This window comes from Pleurodeles waltl, chromosome 4_2 (assembly GCF_031143425.1).
Source record: "Pleurodeles waltl isolate 20211129_DDA chromosome 4_2, aPleWal1.hap1.20221129, whole genome shotgun sequence".
Taxonomy (NCBI): domain Eukaryota; kingdom Metazoa; phylum Chordata; class Amphibia; order Caudata; family Salamandridae; genus Pleurodeles; species Pleurodeles waltl.
The window spans coordinates 462,302,741-462,326,353 of NC_090443.1; the positions used below are offsets into that span (position 1 = coordinate 462,302,741).

Consider the following 23,613-nt stretch of genomic DNA (forward strand, 5'->3'; position numbering starts at 1 on the left):
ATGATAAATAAGCAACAGCGGTTTTTGGACTGCTTCTTCAACATACACTTCTTTTCATCTTAAATGTTAGGCTAGCTTGCAGCTAGGAGCAACTATTGTAATAGATTGAAAACCCCTACTGATTGCCTTGCATACATGGGAAAGTCTGAAGACCACAGGCTTTGTCACAGATTTCGATTCCATCGCTGGACCGCAAACCTCAGTGCCCTGGTCATTCATACATCTCTGCCTCGAATATCACCACAGAGTTCGCACAGCGCCTTATGGAGATGAATAACATGTAGATTTTGGCTGAACACCAAGATTGCTTTCTGCCGGAAGGCAGAAACTACAGCTCGACAGGGGAATCAGTAATTTGTGTTCCCAGAGCTTTCTAAATGAGGGCCAGGAACTTTTAGCGATGAACCATCAAGTGAATTTTGCTTTCCTTGCACAATTTAAACATCTTTGTTCATTAAAAGCGGAGAACTGGTCCGAAGAAGGAAGAGAATGCTGAAACAGCACTCGAGATTTTCACTAGAAAGTATTGTGCATTTTTTTTGGTGTGGCCAAAGAGAGCTTTAAGTCTCGCTTTTGATGTAATGCACGTACAACAAAAAAAGCTCTATGCAGATGCATATGAATACAAGATTGTTATTCTGGAATCCTGCACATTATAATCACTATCTTGCTACAGCCATCTGCTTCCTAGTGGCAGCAGCTAACCCCAAAGCACTGTATTCTAGAGATAGCAACGCACAAAAGTGCACTGAATCCAAGGGACACCACTAAACTGCATTCAAGGGACCCCAGGCCACCACATTTTATCACAGTGATACCAGTCCAACACAATACATTCCAGTCTGTGAACACCAAAGCCAACACTGTACGGCATCCTAGGGAGACCAACCTATCATTCTAGAGTGCACACTTTGAAAGAATATCTGTTAAATTACGTTCTAGTGACATCAGTTTACTACACACCACTGCATCCTAGGGACACAAATACCCATAGTGTGCTGCATCCCGAGGTTACCAACTCGCCACTCTGAACTGCAGCCTAGAGATACCAGCCAATGGCACTGCACCCATGCAACACTAACCCATCAAACTGGATTGCATTCTCAGGATACTGACACACCACAATGGTTTCCAGGGATGCTCATTTGCTATAATGCAATGTGCCCCAGGAAGACAGGACAACCGTGAGATAAGAGCTGCCTGCGGTGCTTTGCAGTAAGACAGTAAGAAAAATAAAAGCAATTGACTAATCGCATCCACTGGTAACTATTCTGGGCCACATTATTTTCCATTGTTTTTGGCTGATGGGTACCAACCGTAAACAAATGAGTTTTGCCTGTCTCACACCAGCTCCATGTATAGCCAATTTAGCCTTAACTGCAAAGGCACATGACGTCCACGCAGCAACATAGGTGATTGGTGCAGCATGAGCCCTGTGGAACAGCAGCAAGGAACCAATACCTGGGCATACCCTATGTCTTTGGGGCATCACACTGAAAAAAACATAAAAAGTGGTGAATGAAATGGCTCTGTGAACACATGTGTGATGATTGGAACGCAGCCATAGTAATTACAAGTGAATGAGGCCAATTCAAGGACTGTGCCATTGGGACTGTTGATTCTACCTTTGCAGTAGAAATTAAACCCACTCTGCATGAGCTTCTATGCATATCTAGCTGAAATTATTCACAGCTGTAAAAAAATAAAAAATCAGGCACTGGAAAAATCTATGGGCGGGATTTTTGTTAGGGGCAGTACTTGTAATAGTTTGACGATGGTGTGCGTGTCCCTCGGCTGGCCTATAAAGAAAAGAAAATAATGAAGCTAAATCTTGAGCTGTAACGTCCGAGAGCCCGATCCATTGACAGAACAGACTGCATCAGCGAAGGCAACACTCAAAGAAGAATATAACGAAAAGGAGTGAAGATTTTGTTATAAGTGGTGAGCTTGACAGGCGTACATAGCAGAAAAACATTTTATGTACTCTTGACAAGGTCTCAGTAACTTGTTGCGTGTTAAAAAAAGCTATTATGACAGAGAAGTAAAACCAATGAACTCATAAGGGTGATTGGTGAATGGCACTGGGTCATCACGACAGAATAAGGCGTCCAAAATGTAAGCACTTTTTAAACAAAAAAGTCATAAACCAGCAACTAAAATGTAATTGTGTCACCAACTTAAACACGTTAAAGAATATATACTTGGTATCCAGCTACATGTCACATCTGCAGCCTAAAAAGAAGCATACTTGATGGCCACATCACCAAAACTCAGCCGGAACACAAATGGGCAATATACCATGGCCTGACGGACAACCCATTCAAGTACTAGCAAAGTATGAAAACAGAGGAAGCCAATGACTGAAAGGGGCTGACCAAAAGCCTGCTCTCTCACTATATACATCTTATTGTACCTTTTGTTTTGAAGAATGACCAGCATGAGGTTCTTAAGACGGCTAAAGCAGAATGTAGTCAAATCCTACAAGTGATATTGATAAATCTGTAAAGCTCAATGAATGCCCGAAGGCGTCTTGGCGCTAGAATCCTGTGAATGAACTACAAGGAGTTTGATTAGTGCCAGATTTTCAGATGTTACCTGAAAGTACTCAGGTGTGGCAGTCCTCTGAGGTGTCTCGGCAACCAATTCTACAGTAGGCAGGATGATTAGACCGAATGTCCTCCCCCCATGAGACTTTTTTGATTTTAGAGACAATGATCTTTTTAGCTGCTCCAGAGCACAGGGATTTGTTTGAGATGTACCAGAGAAATGTGTCCTTTAGATGCTTTGGGGCAGTTTTATAGCGGGCTTTATTAGCTATGCAAAGTGCTTTAAGTCACTCTCTTTCTTACCGGGACATAATGAAGCTCCTCCAATGTTTTCGAGACTAAGTAAAATTATTGAATTTTCTTGAGAAGCCTTGTTGCTGCATTTTGCAGCCTCTGCAATTTATTGAGGATGGCTTGATGAATGGCCAGATAAAAAGCATTGCTGTAGTTGAGTCTTAGAAGACTAATGAAATCATGACTGTCTTCTGCAACATGAATGTGTTCCATACCAGTGGAGATAGAACCCCAATCCCCGAAACCCACACATAAACAAATTAAAATCTACAGTTTTTTTTTTAATTCTGCACACAGAGCGCAGTCCCGTGAAAGAGACTGCACAACTTAACTAGTAACCTCACAGTTGTCAAATGCTGAAATCAACCTATAAGAGATTAAGGACTCTATTCACAAACTATCCAAGAGGTGATGCACCAGACACAGGCTTTGAGACCTTCTTCTAGAATTGATATGCAACGTGTCCTTTGGGGTCTTAGTCCTCCTACGCAGAATTCTAAGCAAGGTTGAATTCAGTCCAGAAGAAATGGAACCCTGTGTAAATGCATACTTTTTCCCTACACCTCCACCAAATATGGTGCTGAGTTGACCTGTTTACCTTCCAGCCGTTGAAGGGAAGTTACTCCAACTTTGGCTAGAGTAAGTCATCAGCAATTTCCGTGGTGTTACAGGGTGGGTAGGAGTTTGCAAAGCCCATAAATATAATGTTTTTGGACTTTTCCAAATCTCAAAGTAAGATCATGTCTTGGAACACCCATATCCCATTCCTTTAGGGGGATTTAGTAAAACAGGTTTCTTAGCACTGTTGGTGAAAAATCTGCAGCTGTAAATCCATTTGCACTTGCCAGCAGTCCTTCAGTGAATTCCTGGCATGCATAAACGGAGACATTTTCCACCATAAATGCCTGTATGAATAGGGCATTAAATCATTTGAGTCAGAGTAGAAACAAAAACTTCTTCAGGCACGAAAATCTTCAAATTAAATGTAGTTTAGCTCCGTTCTCCAGTCAAACAATTTATACTACCTGCTACTTGTATATAGTGGACGTGTTACCAAAGTCCTATCACTTGAAAAGTCACTTTAGTCAGTATAACAACCTAGGGAAAAGGAAAACAGAAAGATAACAGGAAGAAAACTAAACTCTGATAAAACCCAGCCAGCCAATCTCCAGCTTACGATGGAGGAGCGCTAGGAGACTAACAATACGTGAAAGACGCATTCCCATGTACCCAACCAGAATACGCCATATACCAAACTCCGTTGACAGACCACATTTGCCTGAGGAGGATCCAGATCCTCTAGGAAGGTAGTAGCCGAGCCTGCGTGAGGAAAAACAAATGCTGCACTATTTTCACACTCATAGGAAAGCCCACGGAGGCCAAGTCTCTTTTTCAGTGTCACAAGAATTGCTGACCCAGCCAAACTGTGAAGATTCAGATCTGGGGAAAATAACTGTTCCTGCTCCACCAGTGTCAACACTGTCTTCTTTATCACTGTATAGAGATTCTGATCTGCAATTTTCAGATTCCACTGTTACAAGCACTGAATTATCAGAGGAGGCATCAGATTTCATTTACTTGGTGGAGAGCCTGTAAGCCTTATTTTCAAGCCCTCCCAGCATCTGATTCCGGGGGCAATACAAAAGCGAATACATCGTTCCTCTTCTATGGCGGGCCTCTTACACGCTATCCTTAGGTACACCCAACACACCATAAGACAGGTGTTCGTCGGAAGACAAGCCAGAGTTTTGATTTCCCCCGCCAGGAACATAAGGGACTCGACTGTCTTCTGGTTAGATGTATCCATGTCACTGAGCACAGCCTGGGTCTTTGCACTCTCTTCCACTAATGTCTACACCTTGCACTTGGTAGTCTCCAGCCGTTGATCCAACTTCAATATTCTGTGAAAATGCCCTCATGTTTCTCCTCCATGCCCATCACCACTTTTTAACTGCTCCTGTTTCCTCACATAAATCTCCATGCAGGGGATTAAGTGACCTCACAAATGTTTTCTCACCCCCAGTTAACTCTGTATATTCCCTGGAACCACTAGATGGCTGGTGTACAGCAGGCTAAAGTGAAACAAATCAAAAGAAACCATTCAGGTCAACAATTCCAGCCCTACAGAACTACTTGCCACTATCATTATGTGGCATGTCATTTTACTGACAGAGTCAAACCCTTGTGTCTCCCGCCCAGGCACTGCCCCTTGAAATTAAAGTAAAAAGGAAGGCCTTCTAGATCATACCCCATTAGGGGGCCACAATGAAGGTGGGGAACTTTCCAATTTGTCTTGTAGGGGGACCACAAGTCCAGGTGATCTTGAGGGAACTGTTTACTAAATCCTACTCCCCAATCGCTTTGCTAAGTACCACTTTGCTGTGTCACAGTTCTGACACACAGCGATGACTCAGCAGTTGGATACTTCCACTACTCCACCTCTCTTACAAAAAGTCCCTCTGTAGAGCATGCCACAGCATCATCAACAGAACTACCTACAAGACTGCACTCAGACACTATCACAAGCAAATAGGAGAACCAAGAAAAATGCACTAGTGGACCGTATTGAAGGAAACTCCAACAGCTGCATCTTCTCGATCATTAAGGATTTCACCTCGCCCTTAGCCACCGTCACCAACATTTTTGCCTCCCAGCAACTCTGGAACAACATATCCAACTTCTTCCACAGCAAAATTGCAAACATCTACAGCAACTTCACACACCAACCCAACCCCAGAGAACTCATTACTAACATACGCACCACCAACCAAGACAGCCACCTGACCAAATGGACAACCTTCACCAGAAATGACATAGTGGCAGTAATGCAGACCATCCACCCAGTGGCCCAAATGAACCATGCTCCCACCACATCTACAACCTGTAAAAATTTCCAATGAGCATCACCCTGACCCAAGTCAACAACACCATTGCATTTTCTACTTTACCAGATGAATGGAAACTTGCAAAAATCAACACCCTCCTCAAGAAGCCCAGAGATGACTCAAATGAACTGAGCTACTTCCAACCCATCTCCCTGCTTCCCTATCCAGCCAAAGTGATTGAGAAGGCAATCAACAAGCAACGTACAATCCATCTCAAACTCCACCATCTTCTATACAACACTCAATTAGGATCTGGAACAAACTATAGCATCGAAACAGCACTCATCATCAACACCAATGAGATGCAGATGATCCTGTACTCAGGAGATACAGCAGCCTTCATCCTGCTCGACCTCTTTGTGGCCTTCAACACTGTCTCCCATAATACCCTCATCAGAAGACTCCACAAATTTCGCACACAAGGATCCACCCTCAATAGATCTGCTCCTTCCTCACAGGAAGAACCCAAAGTGTCAGACTGCCACCTTTCACATCAGAAACCATGAAACTGATATGCGGAGTCCTACAGGGATCATCATTCAGCCTCACCCTTTTCATCCAACACATATCACCACTCACCAACGTCATCCGATCACTTGACATCAACTCATCCTCTCGCTGATGGACAAAACAACCACCACCAGAAAATCTTCACCAACTACATGTCCATGGTAGCAGGCTGGATGATAAAAAAGTGCCTGCAGCTCAACTCCAACAAGACAGAAGCATGGGACTTCGGCAACAAGACCAGTCGATGAGATTCTACCTGCTGGCCGTCAGAGCTAGGGCCAACACTCACACCCAAAGATCACGTAAGAAATCTAGGGATCGTCCTAGATGACAAGCTCAACATGGAGACTCGAGTCAACTCGGTGTGCACCTCCTGCTTCCACATTCTACGTATCCTGAAAAAAATCTTTATGTGGATGCCTCAGAACACCTGACGGACTGACACACATGCACTCATCACCAGCAGGATGGACTATGGCAACACACACTGCGCTGGAATCTCCAAATACCTCTTACACATACCTCAGACGCTCTGCTGATCTACAGTTTGTTAAGCAGCACTGCAGCTAGGATGGTGGTGAGCCAAAGGAGCCTCAGGATGTCAGTTTCCTGCTGCAGACAAAATTATTTCCCCCAGTCCATCACATAGGGATGTTTGTACGAGCAGGGTAACAGTATCACCTATCTAAAAGGCTGATTACGGCCAGGGCCAGGGCCTTATCTGTAGTGGCACCTAGACCCCAGAAGAGCCCAAAAGGGGAGGCAAACAGGGCCCAATTGGAGCTCCCAGGAAGTGTAGACATCCTGAGACCTGGCTGCTGCCCTGCCCATAATCAGCATTGATCAACTAGAATGCATATAGACATAGCTGAGCATGATTTGCCTGGGGTGTCATTAGCCTTACTACCAAAATTCTAAGAAAAGCCTTCACCGGCTAAGCTACTCAAATTTGGAATTTGAAAAGTTGAGAGATCTGGGATTCTACCATGTAGTTTTGCAAGTTGCATATTCACGTTTATTTAGAAAATTAACAAAAGAATACAAACATCATGACAGTTCAGTTAAAATGAAATACATACTTATCCAATGACTCATTCTTACATTTACTGCATAAAGAACCAGCTGGACAGAGCGTGTAATGCGATTTCATATTTTCCCACAGGGCAGTTGTTCTAATGTTTCCTTCCTTTGAACAGTTTTTCCTTCCTCCTGTCTTTCCATCCCTAGTTTTTCATTTTCTTCGCCCTCTTCAGCTGCTTGGTTGTGAAGGGCATTGGCCCAATCAACAGTCAGTGTATATGTGCTCATCCTGGACAAGTTGCTTGCCGACATGCCTTTTCCATGTTAATTATCTGTAAGCTAGCTCTGCCCGCTGAGAGTCTGAGAACAAACAAAAGCGGTGGGGGATTGAAAATGTTTTGCAACCCACAGCTAAGGGAAGACGGCAGAAGGCTCTGTAAACAAGGCACAGCAACAATCCAGTCCACCTTGGGAAACAAATGTACCAGTTGGTCAGCTGTCACCCACTGTTAAAGAAGACAGTATATGAAGATCGCTACAAGATTAGAATTGATGCAGTTTTTTGGAGGAATGGAAAATGTTTTAATAAGTTGTGTCTGGGTGTCAATGTGTGCTCGTGGGAAGATACTAGCGTGTGTGCTCGTCCTGTGCCACTGGAAGTAAATGCGACCCACTGGGCTCAATACAGTTGTTATCTGGAACTAGGTTATTCATAATTTACATTGGCATGGGTATTATAACAGAGCAAAGGTTCAATTGAATGTTATCATAATAAAGTCTATCTTGCTAAATCTTGCTTCTGACTACACAATAGCTATTTTCGAATGACTCGGAGGGAGCATCGCTAAAGTGCCACTGAGTCTTATGCGAACAAGGGAAATAGCCCGCAATCTCCTCAGCCCCCTACCTTCACTCCTGGTCCCTCCGCTCAACGTCTGGAAGGTTAAAAAACAGCTGTTGTCTATGACTGGGGTGCAAATGGGCCCCAAACACTCCTGGGGGCCTAGTGCTACTGCTAAAACAGCACTATGGATAGCTAACTACACTTGTGTGCAAGGCCTATTCAATGACAACGTATGACGTAATTGCAAATTATAATGGTATTTATAGTATGTTTATAGCGCTTACTACCCCTGACACGGCATTGAAGCGCTCTGCATTCTACTCCCAAACCAAAGATTAGATGTTAATAATAGATAACTAGAAGGTTTTTTTGGCATTAGTTGTGTTAGGTGTGTGTCCTTAAAATTCGTGTGTGTTTAGTAGAGTTTAGAGTAGGGACGGGATGATGGAAACAGATTTGAAAAGGGAAGTGCAAGGAGGTGAAGGTTTTAGAAGGATGTTTGTGGGTTCATAGTAGATAGAATGGTTTGGGATAAGTCAGAGAGAGGAGGGGAGGGATGGGACAAAGGTTAAAAGGAGTATTTTTTATAGCAAAAAACTTACATTTTCATATGTACATATATATATATATATATATATATATATATATATATATATATATATATATAGATATATGTATATATCCTAACACACAACACTTGTTAAGGTTTTATTGGATGTGAAAATCCCCTCTACATACATACCAACATGTGCATTGAGCCTGCAATATTTACATGATCAGATGTATGCATTTATCTTCTGGTGAAGCATGCAAATATTTCACATTTCTTAAGGTTGGTAGCGGACGTAAACTCCTCTATGTATGTACATAGAAGCAGAAATTATGACAATACACATGGATCTTGTGGTGTAATATACAGTTTTCCCTAAATAAATGTATCTGCTTATAACATTAAGCTGAGTTCAATGTACAATGACACATATATAGTGACAACTTAATCTCTATGCCCTGAGAATCATAGGTTTTCATGTCTGTGAATACTGCTTTGAGTATAGTTATCATGTGGGGAGAAGCCAGTTCTTGACTAATCTGAATCTGGGATGATTGTCAGTGGATCTTATGTGTGTGGGTAGTGAATTCCATAATTTAGCTGCTTGAAGAGACAAAGATGTTCTACCCATGTTTTTTGTTGGTGCATGTAGGAACATTGAAGTAAGGGTGCCATTCATGAGCCTAGGTATATCAACTGCATTACTTCAGCACAAACTCTACATGCAGATCTGCTGACACTAATGTGCTGCTGAATGCCACCAATATGGTTTAACTATTCAAGGTTTTATTTTAATTTCCATAAGTAAATACAGATTTACACCTCCATGTCAGTTTTCAAATATTCTTATTGGAAATGTTGATAGATTTGTGAAATGAGTTGAACATTGGTTCATAACTCCACAGTTTTTAAGAAATGTGTTAGACTAGATGTAAGTGAAGTGGACTTCCCATAGGACTTATATACAGTCCTTAATTTGAGAAGGTGGTTGCAGGTAGCACCTACCAGCACTGAATTTTGGGAATCACTACTCATTTTTTTGTCTTCAGACTTCGAATATGAGAGAGAAACATACAATAGGGAAAATAGGGAGGAAGGGGAAGTCAGAGAAGCAGTGAAAAAGGAAAAAAAGCAAGCATGAAAAAGAACCTGTAAGAGTGGGATAAGAGAGACAGTGAATGTGTGGCGGTGGGTGAATGAGGCATGAGCTGGAATCAAGGCTTTCTAGCTTTGGTATTTGGCACCCGACATTTTAGCACCGACCGCGAACATCTGAGCAATGGCACTTCTACTTTTACAAAATAGCCACTGTGTGTATAAAATATTTTTTTCAAAAATGGTGGCAGCAATTTCATTGCATTTCACAGCCATATAACAGGCTCATGTCATGAGTGTTACCTTTAGCCAGTGCTTAATTTGTAAATAAACAGGTGCCGGTGCTCAAAGCCCTCCTCTTAAAATTAAAAGTGCGAGCCCTTAATACTGAGGCAGCGTAATGCTGAAGCTACCTCGGGCCTCTTCAGTCCATTTAAAGCCACTCCATGCCCCTTGAGCTCACTCTGTCAGCTTCCTGCTTTTCCAGTTTCTGACGCTTTTTCGTTTTTCTCTTCATCCGTCTTTCTCACGTGTCTTTTGCTCGCAGCAAATGCTTGTGACAGAAGGCTAAGCGCCAGCCCTCAGAAATAAGTGCCGGTGCTCCGCACCAGACACAACAAGCACAAATTAAGCACTGCCTTTAGCCACACCTGGCTTTGAAGCGAGAGCCTTAAAGGTGGAGAGACTTTTAGGCTCATGATGGGTGCTTGTAATATTGTGCTTCTAGCTGACTAAGAACTTTTACATACTATTTACAGTATGTAGTTACCAGGTTTTGCATTCTGAAAGCACTTGTGGCTTATCACAGCATGGAACAATTTCTGACATGAATATTTTTTGTATTTTTATGCTGTTTTGTAGCTTGAAACTTGAATGTACTAGTAACCACTTGTTTAAATTAAATTCAATCACAATAAAATCCACATTTGTAGGCGCATGTTCACAAAATGTTGAACTACGTCCAAGAATCACATCATGCAAAGCGTTTTTGGTTAAAAAGATGGATTAGAAGGGGGACGCATGACACTGGCTAGTCGGCAGGTTTGTATTCACGCTCAAACACCTACATTTTTCATATAGCTTACACACATTTAGAAACCAACACACATAAACAGAGAATTTAATCAAAAAATGTTTACAAAAAAATATATATATATTGTTAAGATTAGATTTAGTGATACCAGCACTCAGTATCATTAGTAATAACTTTTGTCACCTAAAATATTTTGAATAAAAGATGATGTTTTGAAGACAGTTGAATTGCCAGTGTAATGTGCAAGTTCGACTTTTAGTAGGAAAGTAAATATAAGATAATGTGGTAATATGGTGGCATTATGAGGCTGAAACTAGTGCTGTGAAGTGTCTGAGAGGCAGCACTCAGGCACGTGGTGAATAAGTAAATGTAGAAATAGAACCATGTAAAATGATTGCTATGCTATTGCCTCTCACTGACTGGGTCTTGGTGCATTATTTTGCGTATTTTGCAGACATTGATCCACCTGTCTGTTATTATTGCATTGTTCTATGTATTTACAGAGTTCGCACTCTATTCGATTATTCTGCGTACAGGTCCCCAGCACTCCACACCCGGCGGGTTACATCAGTGATATATACAATCAGAAATAAACTACTAAATACTGATATCTGGTCTTCCCGAAATCCGTCACTCTTCTTTTTTTCATAATAACAGCAACTGAAAAATAACTGAAGCAGTCAGAAGGCGGCTAACTGGCTCCACAAAAACATCCAACTCATAACCATATCATTAAAACTATTATTACTTTTATTTAAAAAAAAGTGGAACAGTACGAACACATCCTGTTGAATTCCCTCCATGCATGAGTTGATGATTTATACGAATAATCTTGTAAACACAGATTCACGCTACATTTCAAACAAAATCTGTGAGATTTGCTGCTAGTGACCAACAAATCCTGAGCCACATAGCTAGGGTTAACAAAGGTGACCAATCCCAGGGCACTAATGTACCCCTTTGGTTTTTCCACTCCGCCCCCTCGAGCTTCTCTGCAGCCCATTTCCCAGGGCTTGCCTGCCAGAAGCAGCGAGGGAACCAAAAAGCTTCCAGGAATCTAATTACCATCTGAAAAGGGTCGGAGCCGCCCCACATTAATGTAGAAATCTTTCCGACCTTCAGCTCTCTCTTCGGAAATCCTCAGGCACGAGTAACTGGGGAAGCCCACTGCCTTGTGGGAAGTCTATCTCTCTTCCTGCACTGTGCCTCTGTATAACACATTCATGCACCCCAGCCACTAAACTGGCTGTTGGACTTTTTATGTTATCTTATGATATATGTTGTATTGTGCTGTGGTGTGTTTGTTGTGTTATGTTGTGTGGTGTCGCAGCAGTTCTTTCTTAAAGTTGGTGCTCTTTTTATAATGCTTGGGGATTTACATCGATATGTTGTGTATACTTGTTTGGCCGTCTTGGTTAATAGACACTTATTAAATGTGTGACTTATAAATGGTTAACCAAGTTGGTCAATGTAAACTAAAAAAAATTTGATCCAGAAAACGCTCTTTGGGGTAAATTATGTGCATAAATGGGTGTACTGCAGGACAGGGCCATTTGTTCTTCTAAATTAATGTGATTAGTTGTCCATTGCCCAGCCTATGCAGATTATTTTCTAAACAGACTTCAGCTGTCAGGTGCTTAGCCAGGATGCAACTGTGTGGGCATGTGAAAGTGACACACACTTTTTCTAAGTGGTTCTTTTATGCGGGTGGTATTTTTATGTTGGCAGCATTTAAAAACTATAGCCCTCAGTTTGACTTTTGCGTTCTTCTGCCAAGACTGCCAAAGCCACGGGTGCCAGCAGATCACCAGTGCTGGAGGTCTTCCCCCCACCAGATCACGAGCACTGAAGGATTTCCGCCACATTTTGGGCGGAAATCCTCTAGGTGTCGTGCTGGTGGTCAGAGGCGCATGGGCGTTTCCACCACCGGCCCGCCCTGCCAAAGGACTCCACCAGCCATATTACTAACAGTAATAAGTCCTGATGGTGAGGCGCTGCCAGTGGTAGAAGTGCCCCTTTCCTGCTGGACGACCTCCTCGCCGGACAAGGTAAGTCGATTGCCCGACAGGGGAAGGGGGGGAAGGGTGGTGGGTGCTGTGTGTGCATGTGTGAGTGGGTGTTGTCTACATGTGTGCATAGGTGTGTATATGCATGTGTGTAAGGGTGTATGAATATATGTATGCGTGGTTGGATGCGTGTATGAAAGTTGAGGTGAGTGCGTGTATGGATGCTTGTCAGTATATGCGTGTATGGATGCTTGTGAGTGTATGCTTGTATGGATGCTTGTGAGTGAATGCGTGTATGTCAGTGTTAGAGTATGAGTGTATGCGGGGTGCTTGAATGAGTGTATGTGGGGTGTGTGTGTGAGTCTGTGTGCGTACATGCAGGGGATGGGGAAGTGGGCGCTGAATTAGAGGGTGGGTGGGGGGCGCTGCACCAATAGGGGGTGGTGCGGGAAGTGGGCAGAGGTTGGTGAGCGCTGCACTAGAAGGGGAGGTTGGGGGTGCTGCACTAGAAGGGAGGGTGCGCGATGGGGGAGTAGGGCGCTGTTCTGGTTGGGGGCTCCGGTATGGAGGGGGTATTGGGCTTGCAGGTGGGGGTGGGGGAGTGGTCAGCCGGTGATAGGAAATAAATGTCCTGTCACTGGTAGCCTTTCCGCCAGGGTTTTCATGGCAGAGCTACCACAGCGGAAACCCTAGTGGAAAGCCAGATCCTAATACCGCCAGTGGTCTTCATTGGACTGCCGGGTCAGAGATGCTGATCTCCGGCCCGGCAGGTCAAACCACCCTGGCGGCACAGGCGGGGATGTGGCGGGTTGGCAGAGACCAACCCCCAGACTCAAAATGTGGAGGTCTTCACTGCCAGCCTCTTGGTGGTGAAACCGCCACCATGGCCCTGGCGGTCAGAAGACCGCCAGTGTCATAATGAGGGCCTATATGCTTTGTTGTGAACATCTTGGTGTCAGGATTGTGCTTAGTGTGTTCTATTGGAGAATGCTGCATTTTAAGACAGACTGGAGGGCTGTTGTGTAAGGGCATTGTCTGATGGAAAGTGAGATTGGGTGTCACACGGTTGCTGGCTATGTCAATTTAGTGTTGTGTTGGGTGCATGTGGTAGGGTCTGTCTATTATGTACTGAGTGGGTGTTTGTTTGGTCTGTCTTCGGTTGAGGTGAAGTTTGCACCACAGCACTAGCGAGCTAAACCCCAAACCCGAACCTGAAGGCAAACTTGTGGAATATTATATCAAGTAAGGCCCTTGTTGGAATAAAGTTAGGTCAGACAAACAGATACGAACACTGCAGCTTACTGCAGCTTTTAGAAACACCAGTGCACTACTCAAGATATAAGAAAACAAACCATTTAAAACACTAATCTCTATAAAGTGATGGTTTAGTCTGAAAACACAGAACTGTTAGGAGAAAAAAAACAGTTGTTTCACAGTTGTGCTGTTTTAATTCCAAAATAATGTGCGTGTTTGTGTATCTGTTTGCTGTTCTCTCTTATCTGTTGCAAAGGCCTCTTTTGTAATCAGTGATCGCAAACAGTTTACGACCATTGTGAAAGCTGTCTCCTAATTATATGTTTTTATGTGGCATTTCTTGGTGAGCCGGTGATTGATGGAAGATGCAGAAAAATATAAGCATGGAATTGCAGATCTTGACATATACTTCACTATTCTATGTGAGCAAAGAACACCACCTGTATTTTCATTTCCAGTTTGGTGTATCTTGGCGCGTTCTTCAAAGCACTACCCTGCCTGTACTGTATGGGTATATGATAATATAACATGAATACTGTATGAGAAATGTCTCTGTGCAGTCATTGTTTTATACCAAGGTTTAGTGCATCACATGTACTGCAATCTGAATCCCAAACGTGTCCCTAGCTATTGTAACAATTCATTTGTGCTATCTTTTACCTATGCTGTAAATTGAGTTTTTTTGGAGTTTTTTTTTCCTCAAGCATAAGATATCATCTCATAGCACTCTATTCACAAATATACTCTGTAAGTGTTTTAAATAATTTGGTAGGATCATTGAGGAATATGTAGTTTCATTTAAATCTGTGCTTGATTTGAGCCCGCAGCTGAAGGTGGGACCCACAGGCACGCATTTTTTAGGGACCGGCACCCATTTTTATTCAATGGACCTTAGACACATTAGGGGCAAAGAAGAAGGATGACAACGACGGAAAACAGTGGCAAAGGGAAAAAGCAGAAATGAGAAACAACCTGCAAGAGTGAAATAAAAGGACTTGGAAAGCCTGGTGGTGAATTAGAAAGACACGAGGTGGGCTCAAGGCTACACCGCTTTGTGATTTGGCACCCTGATCTTTGATAGCACCGGCAAAGATTTGTGAAGAAAAGCCCCCCGCCCCACACTTATTTAAATGGTTATCTATAACTACTTATGTAGTCCATCTAAATGTTATGAGGAGCCACTTGGACTTTGAGGTATTTAATACATTTGGTTTATTTTGTCATCAAAATGAGTGCCCGTTCGTTAAACGCTAAAAATTATTTCAATTTACATTGAGAACCTCATTATGTAAACAAAAGGACCATTTGCAACATGCTGTTAGAATCTCTGAAAATACCGATAGCTGAAGAATACACTTATGACTCGATTATGTGGGTCACAGAAAATGAAATAGGCTTGTCTGTACAAATGCATTCAACATGCTGCAAATTGCAATATGTAGTATGAAGTAAAGAAGAAAAGAACCACCTTTGCACAACTAATGATGCCTTTAAAGTTGCCCCAAAGAAAATAGCATTAAAAAAATGGTAGAAAAAATGAAAATTCCTTCACTTCGTGCTTACTCCATTTTCAAATAATACAACTCGGCAAAGCACCATACCAATATCTGTGAGTGTTAAGATCCTTGTTGGTCAGATTTTCCTCCAGATCCCATTGGTTTGAGAGAGCACCTAGTGATGTCAAGAGTGAACTTCACTATTGTGCAGATGCTGGCCACTATTGCACACAAAGGTTAGCCAAGATTTGTTTTGGTTTTTGATTGCTTATGGTTGTTAAAAAAATAGACATAGATGGAAAATAATGTATTTAATTTTGGACAATAGTCTTTGTTATCTTACTCAGTCTAAATTTATTTTGATATACAGTCTGCTTCAAGTTCTTCAATATGGAGACCAACGAGTCTTGATAAAAATGAGGGGGCACTAAGCTTATTTTTGATGAACGCAATATGACTATTGAAGTGTACCTTTAAAATGTATCTCATAGATATTTTGCGATTCAAAATCTGAGGTGCAGAAAATGTATGCGTTGTAAAATAAGAGAGGCTCAGGAAAGGAGCTTTCAGTTTATCTATAATATGCCTTCTTATTTGACTAAATAAATTAATTACGATTAGAATCAGCGTGGACTCAAACATTTAGAAGATTTAGAAGATATATGATGTTTGCACTGTTTCTGTTGAAAAGCTGAGAAAAATACAAAATAGAGAAAGCCGTTCAAGACCAAATACAATTTGACAAAAGGGTGATTATTAAACATACTGGCATATTCAGAAAATTCACTGCTACCTCTAACAGTTGCACATTCCAGTGACAGATCAACCAGCCACCAAGGCATTCAAAGGCATTTGAGGTACATTGTATCAAAGCTAATCAGTAGATGCTGATAGTGATAACTCTGTGGCAACGATGAAGTGCACCTCGCTGTGGCAAAACTAGTTTAAGGCAGAAGACCGAGTTTGGTGATCAGGAGAGGATGATGGCCTTGCAAGGCTAAACAGGCGGTAACAGTACAAATCAGAGGTCTTTGTTTATGTATTTTATATTTCGTTAGTAAGGCAAGTGTTGATGAACCATTATATGCGAGAGAAGGAAACTCACCTCAAACACTTCTTCATCAAGTAGCCGAGTCCCAAACAGGGTTACGCCCTCCGTACTGATGACTGGATTGTCGCCACGATCCAAAGGGTGTGATTGTTCCTTGTTGCAGTCCACAATTAACGTTACATTCTTTCCTTCCACACTGATTGCTATCCGGTGCCACCTAAGGAGAAGAAGGAAGACCAATACTCATAATGAGCATATGTATAAAAAGTGTGTCCCTGAAATATTGAGGTAGGAATCTCAATGGCACAAAGTGTTGTGGACACAATATTGAATGACAAAATATCAGGTAAGTAAGCACTGATATTTTCTACACCTAAGTTCACATATATGTATTTGGTGATATATATATAACTATATATATATATATTATATTAACTAGTGGCGTTCACAGCTAGATATTTATAGTTAGGACCATGTTTCCATAGAAAAAGCGTTTTTCACTTGCCTATATCTTTGGTGCTGTTTGACTAATCTTCTCAAAATTTTCCAAAAAAAGTACCCCAGTGAGTCTTGCTGCGCACATAAAGTTTTTGGGTGATTCATCAAGCAAGGGCCAAGAAAAAGGGTGGGGGTCAAAAAAGTTGCATTTTCCATGTTAATTCCCATAAGACCTTTAGACACGACTACAGCCCGAACCGCTGGATGAAATTTCACTAGATTTGGCAGAAAGCTAGCTTTCGGTATGCAGATTGTGCTTTCACGTATTTGGTGTAAATCTGGTCAGTATTTTTGGAGACTGCAAACTGACCTGAAAGTTGTGGCTGTCTTTTTGTTTTGTGATACACAGTCCCTGGGGTTGAAAATCCTAATTGAAAGAGGCATAAGGGGTCAGGTGATATAGGTGTGTTTTAGGGGTAAATTATGGGTTTAAAATAATTTTGCATTGTCATGCACGATATTCATGAAAATTCATGAATTTACACAAATTATTCACTACATATTCACGATTATGGATTTTTTTAAAAGAAAAAGCACAGACTCATTCATAGACTAATTCATTCACTCATGTATGCACTCAGAGACTCATGTGCCCACTCACACACACTCATAAACTCACAAATGCACTTTCAGACCCACTGAGACACTCACACTCCCCCTCACAGATCCACTGACAGAGACAGGCCTTGTGGTGAACCTATGCTGCTGTGCATGGCGCAGGGTTAGGTGGTTATAAGGGCTTGGCTGCAAGGCCTGGTTGCAGGCCAGGACTTGAGACCAACCCCCACCACGCACAGCCCTAGGATGTGCACAGTGGGGGTTGGAATAACATATAGTAATTAAAATTACTTTAGATTAAGAAAACCATACATAAAAACAAAGGTTACAGGGATGTTATAGTTAGGTTTTGAATTTACTCACACAAAACCATAGAAATTCAGCACTTAGAGTTGTTTCCACTAACTATAACTCGTGGCCTAAGGTAACTATAACTCCCGCCCCCGCCATGCACAGTTTAATCTTCAATAATTTGACTGCTAATGTTTTATTGACATTTTTTATGACGTTAAAAAAATTGTCATGAATGCTGTAATATGTGGGGTAATTAGCAGTGCACTGCAAGGGCGCAAATTATAGTTACCTTAGCCAGAAGTTATCTTTACTTGAAATAACTCTAACTGCTGAATTTCTGTGGATATGTGAGAGAAAATTTAGAACCAAACTATAAGGTACCAGTTCCTTTTTTTTTTTAAGTGAATTTCATGTTTTTTAAATTCTATTTCCTAACTATAACATCCATGTAACCTTTGTATTTTTCTGTGATTTTTTTAATTTTTTTTAACACTAAGTAATTTTCATTACTGTACGTTAATCCAACCAGTGTAGGCACAGCCTCTGGCTGTGCCAGTCAGTATGCAGCCAACCCCCATAAACATCCAACCCCACGCTCCACACAGCCTTCAGCCATACGCAGCGGGAGTTGCCCGCAGGGCCTGTCTTTCTGCATGTGAGAATAGGGTTGTGTGGCTGTTTCTGGGTGTGAGAGTGGGTGTAGAGTGTCTGTCTGGTGTGAGAGTGAGGGTGAGATAGTCTATGTGGGTGTGAGTGTCTTTCTGGGTGGGAGAGTACGTGTGAGAGTGTCTCTGTGAGTGTAAGTGTGAGTGTCTGTGTGTCTGAGAGTGGGTATGTGAGCATCTGAGTGGGGCTGTGAGTAGGTGCACGAATGGCTAATCTAAGTGGGCCTGTGAGTGACTGCCTGTGTCCCTGAATGGGTTTGTGAGTAGGTGCATGAGTGTCTGAGTGGAGTCTGTGAGTATGAGTGTGTGAGTCTCTGAGTGGGTCTGTAAGTGGGTGCATGAATCTCTGAGAGGATCTGTGAGTGGGTGTGTGAATGTCTGAGTGGATCAATGAGTAGGTGCATGAGTGTTTGCGTGGGTCTGTGAGTGAGTGCGTGAGTGTCTGAATGGGACAGTGAGAGGATGCATGAGTGTCTGAGGGCATCTGTGCAGCCTCTCTCCCTGGGATGATTGAGGCCCTGGGGACCCCATCCCCGAGGCTCACCCTTAAAATGTTTTATTTTTTTATTTGAGAGGGGGACAGAGAGCGGAGGCTGAATGCCCTGTGGTCCCAGATGGTTCCCTGCCTCTTGCAGGAGCCGGCATTGCTGTCACACACAGGGAGTTGCTAAACAAGCAGCTCCCTGTCTGTGAGAGCAATCCTTTTGTCTGTTATCCTCCCGCATCAATTTGGCCAGGGAAAGAGAAGAAAACTCAACTCCCAACAAGCGAGAGCTGTTTGACAGATCTTGCTTGCTATGAGTGGAGTTGTGTTTGCTCTGACTTCTGCCAATTCAGAGCAAACAGCTATGTCCTTGGGGGGGACACCCTGGGATAAAGCAGGAGGTGGCCCTAGAGGGTGGTGGTCCCCAGGGCCATTTCAGGCTCCAGGAAGGGGGCAGCATGACCCTCTCCTTCTGTTTTCACATGCTGGCCCCAGGGAGGTGGTGGTCCCTGTGGCCATATATGGAACAGGAGGGGTGGCGCTCGCCCCCCCTCCTGCTTCCAAAACTTATTTTGGCACCGGGAGGTGGTGGTCCAGGGGGCCGTGGAGGTCTGCGAGGCCCCCCCATTACTTTTTATTTAGCCTGGGGAGGAGGTGGTCTTTGGAGTACAGGGAAGTCGGTGAGCCCCCCATTACTTTGAAGATAGCTCTGGGAGGTGGTGGTCCCCAGGGCATGGGGGGGTCAGTGATGCCCCATATTACTGCTTATTTGGCCCAGGGAAGGTGGTGGTCCCTGGGTGCCCAGGGGGGATCCTCATGGCCCCCAATTAGCCCATTACTTTGAAGATAGCTCTGGGAGGTGGTGGTCCCCAGGGCTCAGGGGCAGGTGCCACCCCATTGCAACTACTTAGCCCCGGGGAGGTGGTGGTCCCCTAAGCTCAATGAGTCTCAGGAGGGGGGGCCCTGTGTGCCCCTTCCCTTTTTTTTTAAACAATGTCCCCGGGACCTGGCCCACGCTGGGGCTTTTACCAAAACAAGTGTGAGAGCCCCCACTTGTTTTTTTTTTAATTTGCTGGATCAATGGATCCGCTGCGACTTCAACACCAGAGCTAATGAGTCAAGGTGTCCCTACCCTGGCCTCTTTTCTATTTTTAATCATTTTTTTAGGGACTCAGCTGAAGCCGAGTTCCAAGATGGCTGCCATCACTTCCTTGTTGAAGTGATGGCAGCCAATCAGATCTCCGCACAAGATCAGGAGGGTTTGCAGCCTTTATATCCCTATATATACACAAATGTGAAGTTTCTTTAATATCTTAAAAACTACTGAATGGATTTACACCAAATAACAAAAAGGGCGCATTCTGGATGAAGAGTTCCCTTTCTGCCAAATTTTATGTATTTCCGACCAGCGGTTCGGGCTTTAGTCGTGTTCAAAATCCCTGTGGGCATTAACATAGGAAAAACACATTTTGGGACTTCCCGTTTTCTCAGCCCCTGCTTGACGGATCACCCCTCGCAATGCACTGCTAATTACCCCAAAAATTATGGCACCCTTAACATCTTTGCTAACATCGTTGCTAATATCAATTTAATATTTATAGTAAAACATTTAAGGAAAAAACTGTGCATGGTCGGGGCGCGAATAACAGTTACCTTAGTGCACGACTTATAGTTACTTGAGCTAACTATAACTGGTGAACTTCTATGGTTTGGTACATTTAAAATGAGGGCCTAACTAAAAGGTCCCTGTAAGCTTTGTTTTTTTAAGTGACTTTAGATAGATAGATAGATAGATAGATAGATAGATAGATAGATAGATAGATAGATGTAGAATTAACAATAGTAAAGCTATGCTACCTCTGTATGCACTTACTTTTCTACATTTTGTTCCTTAATATTCTGTCTGTGATGTTAGTGTCCACAACATTAGTGTATTTCAATAGTCCAAGCTTCAATATGTCTTAGTACAGTCATTAAAAGTCTGATTGTTGCTAGTGCTGTACTCTTCACACCCTTGACACGTCCAGCCTGGACAGCTAGCAATTGTATTCAGCTCATATGCCCTAGCAGAGGTTCAACTTTCATGAAATTATTACCAGTTTTTCCACAGTTTCTTAGTTATTGTTCATCACGGAGGATCTTGCTCTAATTTATGAGTTCTCCTGGGCCAATGCTGAGAAGATGCAGTATAGTTGTTAAGGGTCTGATTTAGAGTTTGCAGATGGGTTACTCCATCATAAACGTGAGGGATATCTCTCCCCCCAGATTACGATTCCCATTGGATAAAATGGGATCGTATTACAGCGGACAGGAATCCCATCATGTTTGTTACAGAGTAACCCCATTTGCCAAACTCTAAAACAGGCACTTAGTTTTCAGATAATTTTAGGCTTTAGAACTGACCAAGTTGTACGATTTTGAGCAGATCACTTCAGATTTCTGCATTTCCTTACTTGTCAAAATTTTTAGTACTTAAAAGAGGCCAACCTTTTGAATTAAAATGTAATACAATAAACTGGGGATTTACAAAGAACCAATATATAGGGTATCATATAAAGAAGGAAACCCTATTTATACATTTCTATATAAAAACATTAAAATGTTAGTTTCCTTTTTACTTTTGTTTTAAGCTTCTACTCTGCTCCCTGTGCATTTCTAACGCTTCTATGGTAATCTTAATCAAACCTCTGAAAGATTTGGCAATTGTGCGATCACAAAAAATTGCAAAACTGTCAGTTCTGTAAAAATACCTCAATTTTTACATAGGTGCCTGTAAAAATTGGCAGTGATGCTAGGTTCCTCTGTTGCCTGTCTGTTAACATTTTCAAATAGAAGCACAGGTCTTCTCCTCTTGTGCTAACAGGCTGGACATGGCTCTCTGCTTACCTTCCTGTCTCCCCAGACCTCCTTCCTCTCAACCACCCTTTGTCTTGTTGGATTACTATTCCCTTGTAGCCCCTTGACTCCTTTACTATCTAAAGTACTGCATTGATTCCACATGGAAGAAGGACCAAGGCTCTCCTAGATGAATGCACTCCACCAAAGGATAAAGCCCCTGGATTTGGGCCTTTTTGTGGGTCACATATGTTTGCCCTGATACACTTGCAAGGCAATTGTAATAATAAGTGGCAAGCATTTTAAAGTATCTTCTTCTTTTACAACATATTTACAGGGCATACACCAAGCACACGTTTTGTAACCTTCTGTCTAGTAGTCAGAGTTTCCGTTCCGCAATGCTGCGGTGATTCCAACTGACTGACCTCAAACCCACAGAAAGGGGGTTGGGCAACTCTAAGGTCTGCAGTTGTGATACAGAGGAGGCAGACCACTGAGGAGTGTCGGGGAGGGACAGTTGTTTATATATACACACACTCCCATCGACCTCCGGTTAGGGAGAACCACACATACTACTTATTCTGGATGAGATATATAACATGTTCTCCTGCCATCTCAAGAGTTCAGCAGAGGGACGTGCTGTGAGTAATAATAGTGCTGAGAAGAAGAGTAACAATAGTGGCCATAAAGCAACATGTAAAAGCATCCCTGGGACACTTATCTGGTCCTTCTTCCATCACCAATCCCACCACGCCCGAGCACCGCCCCCCTGCCCTGGGCACCTTTGAAATAGAGGTTGTCAGGTGAAGGAGGGAGAAGTTTTTTCAAATTATGGTCTACACTCTCTTGCACCGGACACCCCCGTTCCCAAGAGCTGTGCTGCTGGACACTGCCTGGACTGTGACTTGGCAAGGACTCCTTCTGTGACAGCTCAAGGACCAAGTGTAGAAATAGAGCAAATTTTGGAGTTTGAGACTTCCTGAACAAGTTCCCACCTCTGTCTCTCAATATAAAGGATTAAAATGTCCAAGATGTGTAAGTTTTTAAAACAGAGAGAATAAAATTCACAAATGCACTCAAACGCTGCTGGAAAAGAAAGTGGCCAATCAGAAAATTTTATTTTACGCAACAGCGCCTGAGCGCTCATCTCTGAACAAGTAATAAAAACAAGATGTGTGAGCAGGAGGGCCCGTCCTTAGATCTACATCTACCAGGCTGCTCCATCCTGGTTAGAAAACTGATGTTCTTAATCATAGAGGATATCCATGGTTTCGCATGCACAGGAGTTTCCTTCTTTCTAATTCTTTTTGATCTCATGGCTGTGGGAATCAACAATTTTCATACCGGAGAATGATGCTGTTACCCGCATGCCTTGGAAGTAAATGAGATGAGTATTCACAGGGAAACCCTGTGCCTTTAATGCAGCCTGATAGTAATCGCAGTTCCTGTATATCCTGAATGAGATTACAAAGGGGCCTCTATACTTACAATTCCAAAATGGGTGATTATCTGACAAATGTACATAAAACATGATTACACGGAATAATGCCTCAAAAATCCACAAAGTGGTTTTACTTCAGCTTCAAATAACATTTTATTGTAAACGAGTTCAGACATTTTACTGGATGTTGGCTAGGGGTCGTTGTGCTCTCCTTTCATCAGGCCCCTATATGCTTTGCTCCAGTGTTCGAGAAG

The 23,613-nt window shown here is 42.7% G+C and overlaps 1 protein-coding gene across 2 annotated transcripts in view; it reads right to left on the reverse strand.

The window, feature by feature from the left end:
• The window catches only part of COL5A3 (collagen type V alpha 3 chain), a 546,803-nt gene that overhangs the window by 350,445 nt on the left and 172,745 nt on the right, over positions 1–23,613 (reverse strand). For both annotated transcript variants that reach the window (XM_069231786.1, XM_069231785.1), the window contains exon 4: positions 16,639–16,801. In XM_069231786.1, the coding sequence (XP_069087887.1) occupies positions 16,639–16,801 (163 nt within the window). The remainder of the gene's footprint in view (positions 1–16,638; positions 16,802–23,613) is intronic.